An 11,225-nucleotide genomic window follows, 5' to 3' on the forward strand; every position below is an offset into this window, starting at 1 on the left:
TCTAAATTTATTTAGATGGTGACGTTGCAAGACACTCTCAGTAAAGCTACGAATCAAAAGTCATGTGATAAACATATTTTAAGGGAATTGAACATTAATTCACGGAACGTGAACATGAAAGGGTACAAGATTACCCTTTCGACAGGCTATATGTGTGTAGTTTCTGTTACAGGAGATCGATGCTCTTGATTTCAATCAATGGCTGTCTGTCCCATACTCAATATGTCCCATACTATTTACAGACCGCGGTCACATAGTTATTGAATGACCTTTGAATGTGGCGTTCAACAACAGACAGACACAAGGCCAATCAGCTGTAACAAAGCTGACTGCGACACAGACAAGGCCAGCAAGTATAGATAGACACGAGTACATAATGTGGGCAACTTTTGTTTGTTTCAGAGTTTGCGAGACGGTACTGTGATGCGAACGGGTCATGGTGGATCAACCCCGCCAACAACTACTCCTGGACCAACTTCAGCGCTTGTGAGAAGCCCCCCATTGACCTCCGATATCATGCCGTACGTGTGTACGTTGCCCAGCAAGCACTGAGTTATCTGCCCCTTGATCTTACCCACATAAAGTTAGGCAGCTGGAGCACATTGCTGTGATGAATAGGTGAACATGGTGATGCAGGGTATTGTCCTTTTGACAATATTTGATGTAGTCACCGCAGCTTTTCTCAGCCCTTGCAATGACGACACCTCATGGTAAAACACATATCCATAGACGGAGCTACCAATTAAAAGGCCCCGGCTTACACAAAATTGTTGCTGAAAAGGCCTCCATACTATCTATACATAATGTTTTCAAATCAAACAATCGGGCTTACGAAAACATTGGCATGCTACTCGCCTGATTCCTTTTCACGTCATATGGCCGTCAATAGACCAGTAGAATTACATATGTATACATGTGAACTGTGGCAAATACACTGCCTGTACCTACTGTACACATGTGAGTATGGTTCCTTTGTTTCAATATTGGCGTGTTTCAGGACATAGCAAACAAGCTTCGACTGCTATACACTGTGGGATATAGTGTGTCGCTGTCTGCCCTCGTCGTCGCCGTCATTATCATGCTATGCTGCAGGTTGGTCACTTCAAATTTACCATTCTGTCTGATTAAGTCAAAGTGTTACCATTTAACACTATGTGAATGTACTGTTGACAAATCTCAACATATCATCCTTTACATCTCATCATTTGAAACTGTGATTTCAGTTTCCATATCAAAATGTATTTGCATATCGGCAATATTCTATTTGTAATACAGTACTACCTTGGGGTGTATGCTCACCTTATCTGTATTTTTTCAGGCGATTGCAAAGTAAAAGCAACATTCTTCACATCAACCTCTTCATTGCCTTCATCCTAAGGGCATCAGTCTCGTTCCTCAAAGATCTGTTGTTTAAAGGAGTAGGTCTGGACATGGATGTCAGACTCAAGCCAGACGGGACCTACGAGTTCCTGGAAGGTTCTGTAAGTATCTGCACTTGCAGCATCTCTTCCCATTCTTTGGTACTGCGGACTTGATGGAAACAGTTTGTTTGCGTAGCAATATCCAAGCTATAAGGCGACGATATGTATGACAATTACAATCGTGAATGGAAACAAACAGTCCTATATATCACATCGCCATCATCGGAAAACGATGCCGTTTGTCAACCAAATCAGTAAGTTTGGCCTTCCAATCCCGTTCGTTGCGTCTTACTAAAACGTGGGTTGCTGAAGATCACTAACTCTAACCCGGGTCTTACCGTGATTGTCCTAAAAGTAAACAATTAGTGGGACCGAAGTGACACAACAATCAGTCTGACAAACAAATCTGATTGGCATGGTGTTCCAAATCCCAACAACATGCCGACTTAATGGATATCCATAATATTTGTTAAATGATAAATTATTAACTAACTGATCATGGCATATATCCTTCTCAAAATAATGAAATTGATATCTAGGTTTTCGAAGCACATCGTTACTTTCAACGTTCATTCTGTCCATCCATGTTCATGTTTTTACACTGGAAAGCAGACCGTTAGTTTAATATTTACCCAAACTGCGCCCACGTCCAAGATTTCTCTCCCCACAGCATTGGCAGTGTAAGCTGCTGTTCTGTCTCTTCAACTACACCATCACCGCCAGCATCATGTGGATCTTTATAGAAGGCTTGTATCTCCACATGCTGATATACAGGACGTTGTCTACAGAGCGGAATGGCGTGTCGTACTACATAGTGCTAGGCTGGGGTAAGTCAAACTGTGTGTTCTGTGTTCAGGCAGGTATCCTCTCACCTAGCCCAAAATGTGATTTCCCCAATTCTCGCCTAGCCCTAAATCCAATTTCCCAAGCCAAAAAGAGTGGTGTTTAGAGAGGGATTAACGAGTTATAACCTGTTTCCTCGATACCGTGAGTGAGCGTTTACTCACTGTCTTCACTGTTCACTGTTATCCACTTCATAGTATAAAAAGTCGGACAACGTCGACAGCTTCCGCTAATGTGACAAATCCACAGGTACAAGTTGAATAGATTGATAGTCATAGAGGTGACCAATTTTCTAGTCCACAATGGCTTTCCATTCAGTGTTAAAAATAGACATACGGACACAGTGGCGCTGTGGACATCATCTCCGAGGTTGCGGAGCTTCAGGCACAACACTGGACGCTGCCTTAGTGAAGTCAGACCAGAACCACAACCACCAGAACCACAGCCACCAGAACTACAGCCACCAGAACCACAACCACCAGAGCCACAGCCACCAGAATCACAGCCAACAGAGTGACTGCCGTTCTACTGAAGTTACCATGATCGTGAACAAGATGAAGAAAAGGAGCAGGGAAGAAGTGACTCCTGTGTTGGTGTGCACAGGAAATAGTAACTATGGATCTGCACCACATATGTTGGTCAGCACCTGTTTACAACTTGTTCACCTTGATCAAGTAAATACCAAAGCATTGCATGATCGAGTCATAACTGGTTGGGACAACGATCCCGACGTCACCAATGTCCTAACTTTCCTTAAGGAAGAAGCCACAGGTGGTTTTGTGTTTCTAATTCGGCTTTTAGGCAGCGAGAAGCAGCAGCAAGTGGATGTTGAGAGTGATAGCATCGGGAATCGGATTGTAAAAGTAACTCACGTCTGTACGTTGTAAAGCTACTAAGCTAAATTGGATAGTAAATGGCTATAAAACAGTTCAGCTAAAACATGAAATTATTGAATGTTTTTCGGAAGTGTTGCTTTCTCAGTTCCCCTGTTTAATAAAATCAGCTGGATCTGCCACTTGTGCCTTTCTCCCTCCCACGTCATGTGTATGTATAACAAGCTGTACCGAGCTGACCGAGGAACCAAGACAGGGAACCAGTTACAGTTGCCTCTTGTTTTGTCAACACCAAAACTATACAGGATACGACCAACGTACTCATTGTGACGCATTAGACATTACTAATTATAGGCTATGATTAAATCGCCTTTAATCAGTGACGATAAATAGTAACACAATACGGAGAAAGTACGATGTTGCATAAGTACGGTTATAATAGATAGACCTTTTCTTACGTAAACACGTACTTATGCGGTAGATTTGTTTGTCTGAACTCTATAAATATCAAATCACACACGACAGATCTCTAGTGAATATCAAATCACACACGACAGATCCAATATCTCACTTGCAGCACAAAGGGATTGACGGTCTGTGTCTAATTTCAGTTTTACCTCTGGTGTTCCTAATACCTTGGATTGTCGTCAAAGCATTGCTAGAAAATACATAGTAAGTATTAACGGACATATTTCTATTCTGACACTAGACTTAAAAAATTGTGCAAAATTAAGTCTGGTCAAAACTTTAGTCTGGTAACGTGTATTTATACGGATTATGTATTTTGACACGGACTTGTTCGTTACTTAACGACTTATTCATGATAATTCCATCTTTGAAATGTTGAAATGAAATGCCAGGTCACATTGTTGTATTTGTAGTTGGGACAGTTAAATGAATACGCAGGTGTCTAGTAGTTCGCTATAATCGTGAAAACCCGGGACAGATTTGGTCTTGAATAACCAATGCTTGTCGTAAGAGGCGACTAGCGGGATCAGATAGTCAGACTCGCTTAATGGGTTGACGTATCATAATTGTACAGATTGATGCTCATCTGTTGATCACTGGATTGTCTGGTCCACACTCGAGTTTTTATAGATCGCCGCCATATAGCTGGAATGTTGCAATGCGCAGCGTTAAACATCAAACCAACAAACCAGCTAAGTACATAAGAAAGCTAAGGTTTGTCAGTTTAAACATTCACCAACACGGTCGTTACAACTGTGGCTGGGAAGGTATCAGGTCCGAAACAGATATCACAATAAACCAGTAACACACAAATCACCATCCAGGAATCATTTCAGTCCTATATTGTATCGCCTACAAATAATAAAACACACATTCATTGTTTTCAAGGCAGAGCTTGGTGATGAAAATTTATCGATTTTATTACCATTCAAAAACAACTACGATACAATGTTGTTTGAACGTTTACTTGTATTGTTTCATTGGCCTGTATCATAGATTGTAACTGTGCAATGTGCATAAAATATTGATATTGATATCCATAAAACAAACTGATTTCTTTTAAATTAAATCTGATGCTGTCACATTTGGTGTTTTTAAATAATAAGGTAATCAATCTCTATGTTCTTTAAATAAAAGTTTTTGGTCTTGGTAAATGTTTATCAATGCTGGCTTGTTCACCTCACTGTACGGTTGGAAAATGCCGGAACCAAATTCTACTCATTATAATGTGCTGTCTGTGTAGACGTCCTTTAATCCCCAGTGTCTACCTTATGGATCTGTAAGAATGTCTTCTGGACAAGATCTGTTATGTTATCCTCATCCAGGGTTGTTTTCCTTCCCCAGCTGCTGGAACATACAAGCAAGGCCGGAGTTTCTGTGGATACTGAAGGGCCCTGGAATAGCGGTAGTGTTGGTAAGTTGATACACTCGGTTATATAGGTATTCTGTAGTACCTCTTTACGACAGCCTTAGTATAAGTGATATGACGCATATAAATATGGAGCATATAAATAAGTGCGCTTTTATCCGCTGGTCCACCCCTCCGAAACCTTTTAGTGGCAAGTAGCAACATGGGACCATAGTAATTGATAAATGAACTGACCGCCTTCATGGTTCAGTGGACAGACCGTTTACTCGGAGAACGAACAATTTGTGTCGACACGTTAAACACAAGATGGCCGATTGGTTAGGGACACAACTCTGTAAACACAACCCTGAATACTCTGTTGGTATTGGTCCTGTTGTCTCGTGTTAAGGGTTAGTATTGGCCCTATTGCCTTGTGTTAAGGGTTGGTATTGACCCTGTTGTCTTGTGTTAAGGGTTTTTTGTTGGTGTCGTTAATTGTAAGGAACTCACCTCTATACTTGCTTATGAATATTAGAATCTTCACACTTCTACACAGCAGTCGTGGTTCAGTGTTATCAAAGTGTATTTACTGGGTCAGTATCAATTGCTTGCCTTCTGCCTTTACAGACAGCAGTACTGCTGTGGGGCGTCGGTCTGGTAATATTTTCGTTTCACGTTAAACGTTGTGATAGTGGGTTTAGTTTTAGGACACTTTTAGCAATATTGAACACGGACCTTCGATGTGACGAGCGTGCACTTTACCCACTAGCCCACACCATCTTTCCCACATTGTGTGATAGGCAGATGAGCATGTTTCCCATTTTAACAAACATTTGCTGTCGTTACCTATTTTCACAATTCATCCGTATAATGTTTCTTCACCCTGTTCTCAACAGGAATGTGTTTCTGATGCCGGTCAAGACAGTGTAGTTATTGTACTCATGTTTCATCACACGATCGTGTTGTGACGAGTCATATTTGTCTTTCCAGATCAACTTTTTCTTCTTCCTGGACATATTTCGTATATTGTTCCTACGAGTGAGAGCGAACCAGCGACACTTAGGAAAAACCAAATACAAGTAGGTATTACAACGGATTCTTGCAGTAATACCTGTACGGTATGTGTGTACTGTAGGATAGGGCAAAGTATGTCACCGCTCAACGGAAAAGCCGAAAAACTCAGCAGCATATGTCTTTACTTTAGATGACGTAACAATAAAACCTCCGATTAGATAATAAATCTAACGTGACAGAGGTATTTAACTGGACCTTTTCACACTCGATCCACTTTTTCGTATCTAAAACATTGACACGTGAATTGCCTTAGATCTGCATAATACACTTGGAGAGTGTTTGTATGAACCTAATTCACACATATACAGCCATGGACGAGTTTCGGAGAAAATGTCAACGGGCACTTATAATGTCAGCGTTCTCTAGTCTTTAAAAGTGGATGAATATTTTTAAACGACAAATTGAGCGTGATTGCCTATAATATCTTTTGAGGACGATTTGTCAAACTTTGAGTCAAGTCCACCGATTTAAATCACCATTTGAACTACAATTTTGATTCAAATGTTATTGTTTACTGCGTGTTTGTTTTGTTGAACCTGTGAAGTAATTATTTCCCGATTGTGCACACCTTATTCTGTTCCTAATTGGGCGAGAAAGTATGTTTTCACACTGTTTTATCAATATTCCAGCAATAATACACATTTTACCTGTGTGGGGAAAAACTCCCGGATCTACTTCCACAAAAGGGTGCAATATTTCATGCCTATTTCTGGTGTCCCCGCCTTGAAATTGATGGCTTTTTGGTAAAAGCGTCGTAAAAGCAAACTCACTCACTTTTTTGTGACGAGGGAACACTATTTATCTTACCTCATACATTAATGTCGATTTCTGATTGTCTAAGCGCTCTTCTATTACTTTCAATATACCTCACTTACATGCGAAGTACATTTCAGTGTATCCCGCTGCCAATGTCAAGTTGTGAACTCATTCGGTATTTCTTGCTAGTGCCTCTTTATCTCGAACAATATTGAATCATGCATGATGCGAGGAAATAACCGATGTTTTGCGAATACTAATCGATGGAACGGAGATAACTCTAAATCCGGTTTTTCTTATGCCATCTGCAAAATCTAGCGATGGCTACGAAAAGCGTAGTCTCGCATTCCAATAGATACATGTAGACAAAACGTTCAATTGTGAATAATAAGAAGTGTATCATTATACATCAACCCATGCCCACCCCGTGACCCGTGAACAACTTATAATGTACAAGGCTACCCAACCCACAAAAGGTGATGACTAAATGTATTATGAATTATGTACATTATGAAACGTGTTTGCTTTTGTTGCAGAAAACTGGCTAAGTTCATCCTGGTACTCATTCCGTTGTTCGGTTTGATGTACATCATACTCATCGTCGCCTTCCCTGCTGAGTTCACCCAGGAGGACTACAACCTGTTTTATCTCTACATAGAAATGGGCTACAACTCATTTCAGGTATCCCTCCTGATAATGATCACCATGTTCCTTTGTTATACAGTGTACTTCCGTTGTTATAACAATTACGTAAACGCTTGGTTCGTCAGGAATCACCATGGCACAAACCTGGACATAGGTACCCAATCCACAATAGACGGCAGTTGTAATGTCAAGACTAAACGCAGCTGAGCTAAGGATATGAAAATCGTAGACCCCCAGTTCAAGTAAATGTAAAAAAAACCGTTAATGCAAAGTATAACCAGTTTTGACTTTTGTCAAAAAATATTCCATCATCCACTAAAGCTTGTAAAATGTTAACATGGATGGTTGTTAAAAAGGATGGTGCTTTCACTTGGTATGTCTAAGTAGAATTGCCAGTTTAGTCCATTTACGAAAAATATGTAGACTGGATATGCATTGTGGCAAAACGGCCTGTAAGCATGAGAAGTAATTTTTGTGCAGTATACATTGCAAGTGTGAAGGATTAACCTGGTCTATCATATTATGCTTGAAATGAACACATCGTTTTCACAAAAATGGTTCCTAAGTAAGATTTATAATATAATAAAAGGGAGCCCAGAAACTGATAATTTTCAGATATGCCTTTCGTGGTTATAACCAGTCATTCCTAGTGGAATGAATCGTTTATTCCCCAAACTGTTACACTGGATAACGTTGTTATCATAAGTACGCAATATACAGAATGCAATCGCCTTTTTAGGAGCACCTTGAGTCACCAGCTTAACTGGCATATGCATGTCTTATCCGACATAACGTACAATAGATTATAATAGTGGGAGAGGTTTGGTGTGATTAGGGAAATGGTTTCGACACTTACATTTAGCAATATCATAATATTAACAGATCATTATGATAAAGTTTAAATGTAAGTAAAGGTATTTGACATGTCCATGTCTACCTTGTCGTGAAGCAACAAAGCATTATCTGTGTCACAGCTGTTTGTCATGCGTATCTGATAGCCCCATTGTGAGTGAGTGAGTTCAGTTTTACGCCGCACTCAGCAATATTCCAGCTATATGGCGGCGGTTTGTAAATAATCGAGTCTGGATCAGACAATCCAGTGATCAACAACAAGAGCATCGATCTGCTTATTTGGGAACCGATGACATGTGTCAAACATGTCAGCGAGCCTGACCACCCGATCCCATTAGTCGCCTCTTACGACAAGCATTGTCGATAACCCCCATAGACCTCACTATTTAATATCAAATTTTATTTCATATACTATTGCGTTATCGTTTAAATTGTGCTCAGTACAACACTTGGTGTCTGTTTCAGGGCTTTCTTCTCGCCTTGTTGTTCTGCTTTTTGAATGAAGAGGTAGGTCTCCTATCTTTCACTTCCGACTCATATTTACGTTAGAGTATTGATGTGTTGCCGTGGCACAAAACTATTCCGACCGGTCACAAGAAACTTGTAATCACAAATGACCTTTGCATGTACCCGTTTGTCCAATTACACTGGGACAGAAACGTATAAGGTGCACCTGTGTCTCTTGGTGACAAAGTTTCAATATCTGGGAACATGTTTTCTGTGTGGGTGTATAATTGGATACATATTACAGACAATCTTCTTTCGACTTTACAGGTCCACGCTGAGATTAAAAAGATGTGGTACCGCCACAAAACCAGACGAGCAGATGATGCCGCATTTACAAGATCATTGGGTGCATCGTCATGGAGGAAGTCCTCTGGAAGCAAGTCTTCCCCTGCTTCCGAGCGTCGCCAGGGAGACTCTGGCAGGCTAAAACTAGGTTCAACGCCCTCATGTGAACATGACAAATCAGATCATCTGCTGAAAAAAGCATTAATTGCAAACGCGAAGCGCATTCTTTCTGAACAAAACACTGAAGGTGACCACGGAGGAGGCAATTCTCTTGAAGTCTGTATGCCATCAAGGGGAGAACCTGCTACTAACTGCGCAGAGAATGTGTGACAGAACATTGTAGTTATTGGGTGCAAAAACATCCAGAAATAATTCTGTGACTGAATACCTTTGGGATCACATTTGCTTGGAATGGTATCAGGATGTATTTGATGGAACCGTCAGTGGATTGTCATGTCATTAGGATTGTCATGTCATTAGGATTGTCATGTCATTAGGATTGTCATGTCATTAGGATTGTCATGTCATTAGGATTGTCATGTCATTAGGATTGTCATGTCATTAGGATTGTCATGTCATTAGGATTGTCATGTCATTAGGATTGTCATGTCATGTCCTGGATGAACATGCCGTGTCCTTGTGATTGGCGGGTAGCTCTACTTTATCGTGGAATGTATCATGAAAATATACAGATAAGGCCTTGGTATATCAGACGTAACGCTTTGAATACACAATGCCTTTTCGGAAGTGGTCAGATACAACGTATGTTATATTTGGTTTACATTTTCTCTGTTAAGAAGAAATTCTAGTACCTTTTACCGTTTACTCCGGAATTTTGAACTCAGACTCAAGTTGGGCTCCCAGACACACAAACTTTGAGGTCGAATCCTGGATGTGACTTAACATAGGAAAATGGTAGAAACTGTACTTTACAGAGCAAGTGTAATCCAAAAACAATACCATGAAGGACAGTGGCGATGGTCATTTTGTAACGGACTTGCAAGTACCCAGTATGTCTCTTACTGATCCTGGAATGTCGGCGGTATTATAGGGGTCTTAATACCTCCGAACGTTCTTTAGGTACATCTGTTAATGTGATCGAATATTGAATGTGAATACATATGAGACTAAGACCATTTTATGTGCAGACTGACTGTCAAGCAGAAGAGCATATTCCGCTGTGCTGTTTCTCCAGCTACAAATTGATAGACGCAAGTAATATGTTCCATTGCCATGGTTACTCTCCTTCACAGGACAAGACCAACCGACGCATTTCACAAATACCAGTGTGTAGGACATATATTTAAGCATACTTTCCACGGATCAGCGGGTCCTGTCCTACCTCTTAATGTCAGGGCTGGCTGTTGATGAGAGTCTCCTATTGGGTTGCCTGTGGTTACATGACACAGATGATGGAAGCTGACTGAATGCGGTTATACGGATACATCACATACTCGCACAAACGGACGGACTACTGTGTTTCATAGTTCAACATATATACACTTCATTTGTAACTCGACGATCGTTACTCCAAGTTGATCCCAAACTTTCAATAGCTACATATGATTGTTTTCAGAGTATCTGTGCATAAAGTTCCATCATGAGGCAAAACTATTTTTACTGGGAGGCCTTAACATCTTGTAAATGAAACCCCAATAATCGCTTGAAAAGTTCTCCAACGATACACGTTTCGACGTGCTCCTCAGCAGGACAGCATCCAAACTTGCTTGAAATCAATGGTCCGTCCCTCCAACGATAAGTGTCGCCAACCAAACTATAATTATCACAGTTTGAAAATAGGCAACGGTATGGCTCCGGCGTACTCTTGTCATGCGTCGTATCCAATTGATCTTCCCAGCCTTAAGCCGCCTTAACGACCTCACAGCTACAGTTAAACTCAGTATTGTGCTGTCTTAGACGCATTTATGCAAATGTCATTACCATAATTAAATAAATTATATTTTCATATCATATACTTCTGTTGTGTGTCGGTTGTCTTAACATGGGGTAACAGTGATCTAGTATTTTCAACAAAATATGATGTTACAAAGAAGGCATGGGAAGGCCGAACCCAAACTAGAATGTAAATAATAATATTGTTCTCCAAGGATATCCTGCCTAATATAATATGACTGCACATGAATATACATAACTTTCCAAGAGGGTCAGAGACGTGCGTGAGTGTATTCTGTG

At 40.5% G+C, this 11,225-nt stretch overlaps 1 protein-coding gene across 2 annotated transcripts in view; it reads left to right on the forward strand.

The window, feature by feature from the left end:
* Positions 1-11,003, forward strand: part of LOC137255761 (parathyroid hormone/parathyroid hormone-related peptide receptor-like) — a 90,247-nt gene extending 79,244 nt beyond the window's left edge. For both annotated transcript variants that reach the window (XM_067793280.1, XM_067793281.1), the window contains exons 4-13: positions 403-521; positions 998-1,092; positions 1,319-1,481; positions 2,092-2,248; positions 3,709-3,769; positions 4,910-4,979; positions 5,904-5,992; positions 7,280-7,424; positions 8,706-8,747; positions 9,015-11,003. In XM_067793280.1, the coding sequence (XP_067649381.1) occupies positions 403-521; positions 998-1,092; positions 1,319-1,481; positions 2,092-2,248; positions 3,709-3,769; positions 4,910-4,979; positions 5,904-5,992; positions 7,280-7,424; positions 8,706-8,747; positions 9,015-9,362 (1,289 nt within the window). In that variant the 3' untranslated portion in view covers positions 9,363-11,003. The remainder of the gene's footprint in view (positions 1-402; positions 522-997; positions 1,093-1,318; positions 1,482-2,091; positions 2,249-3,708; positions 3,770-4,909; positions 4,980-5,903; positions 5,993-7,279; positions 7,425-8,705; positions 8,748-9,014) is intronic.
* The last annotated feature ends 222 nt before the right edge of the window (positions 11,004-11,225 follow it).

This window comes from Haliotis asinina, chromosome 11, assembly GCF_037392515.1.
Source record: "Haliotis asinina isolate JCU_RB_2024 chromosome 11, JCU_Hal_asi_v2, whole genome shotgun sequence".
Taxonomy (NCBI): Eukaryota; Metazoa; Mollusca; class Gastropoda; order Lepetellida; family Haliotidae; genus Haliotis; species Haliotis asinina.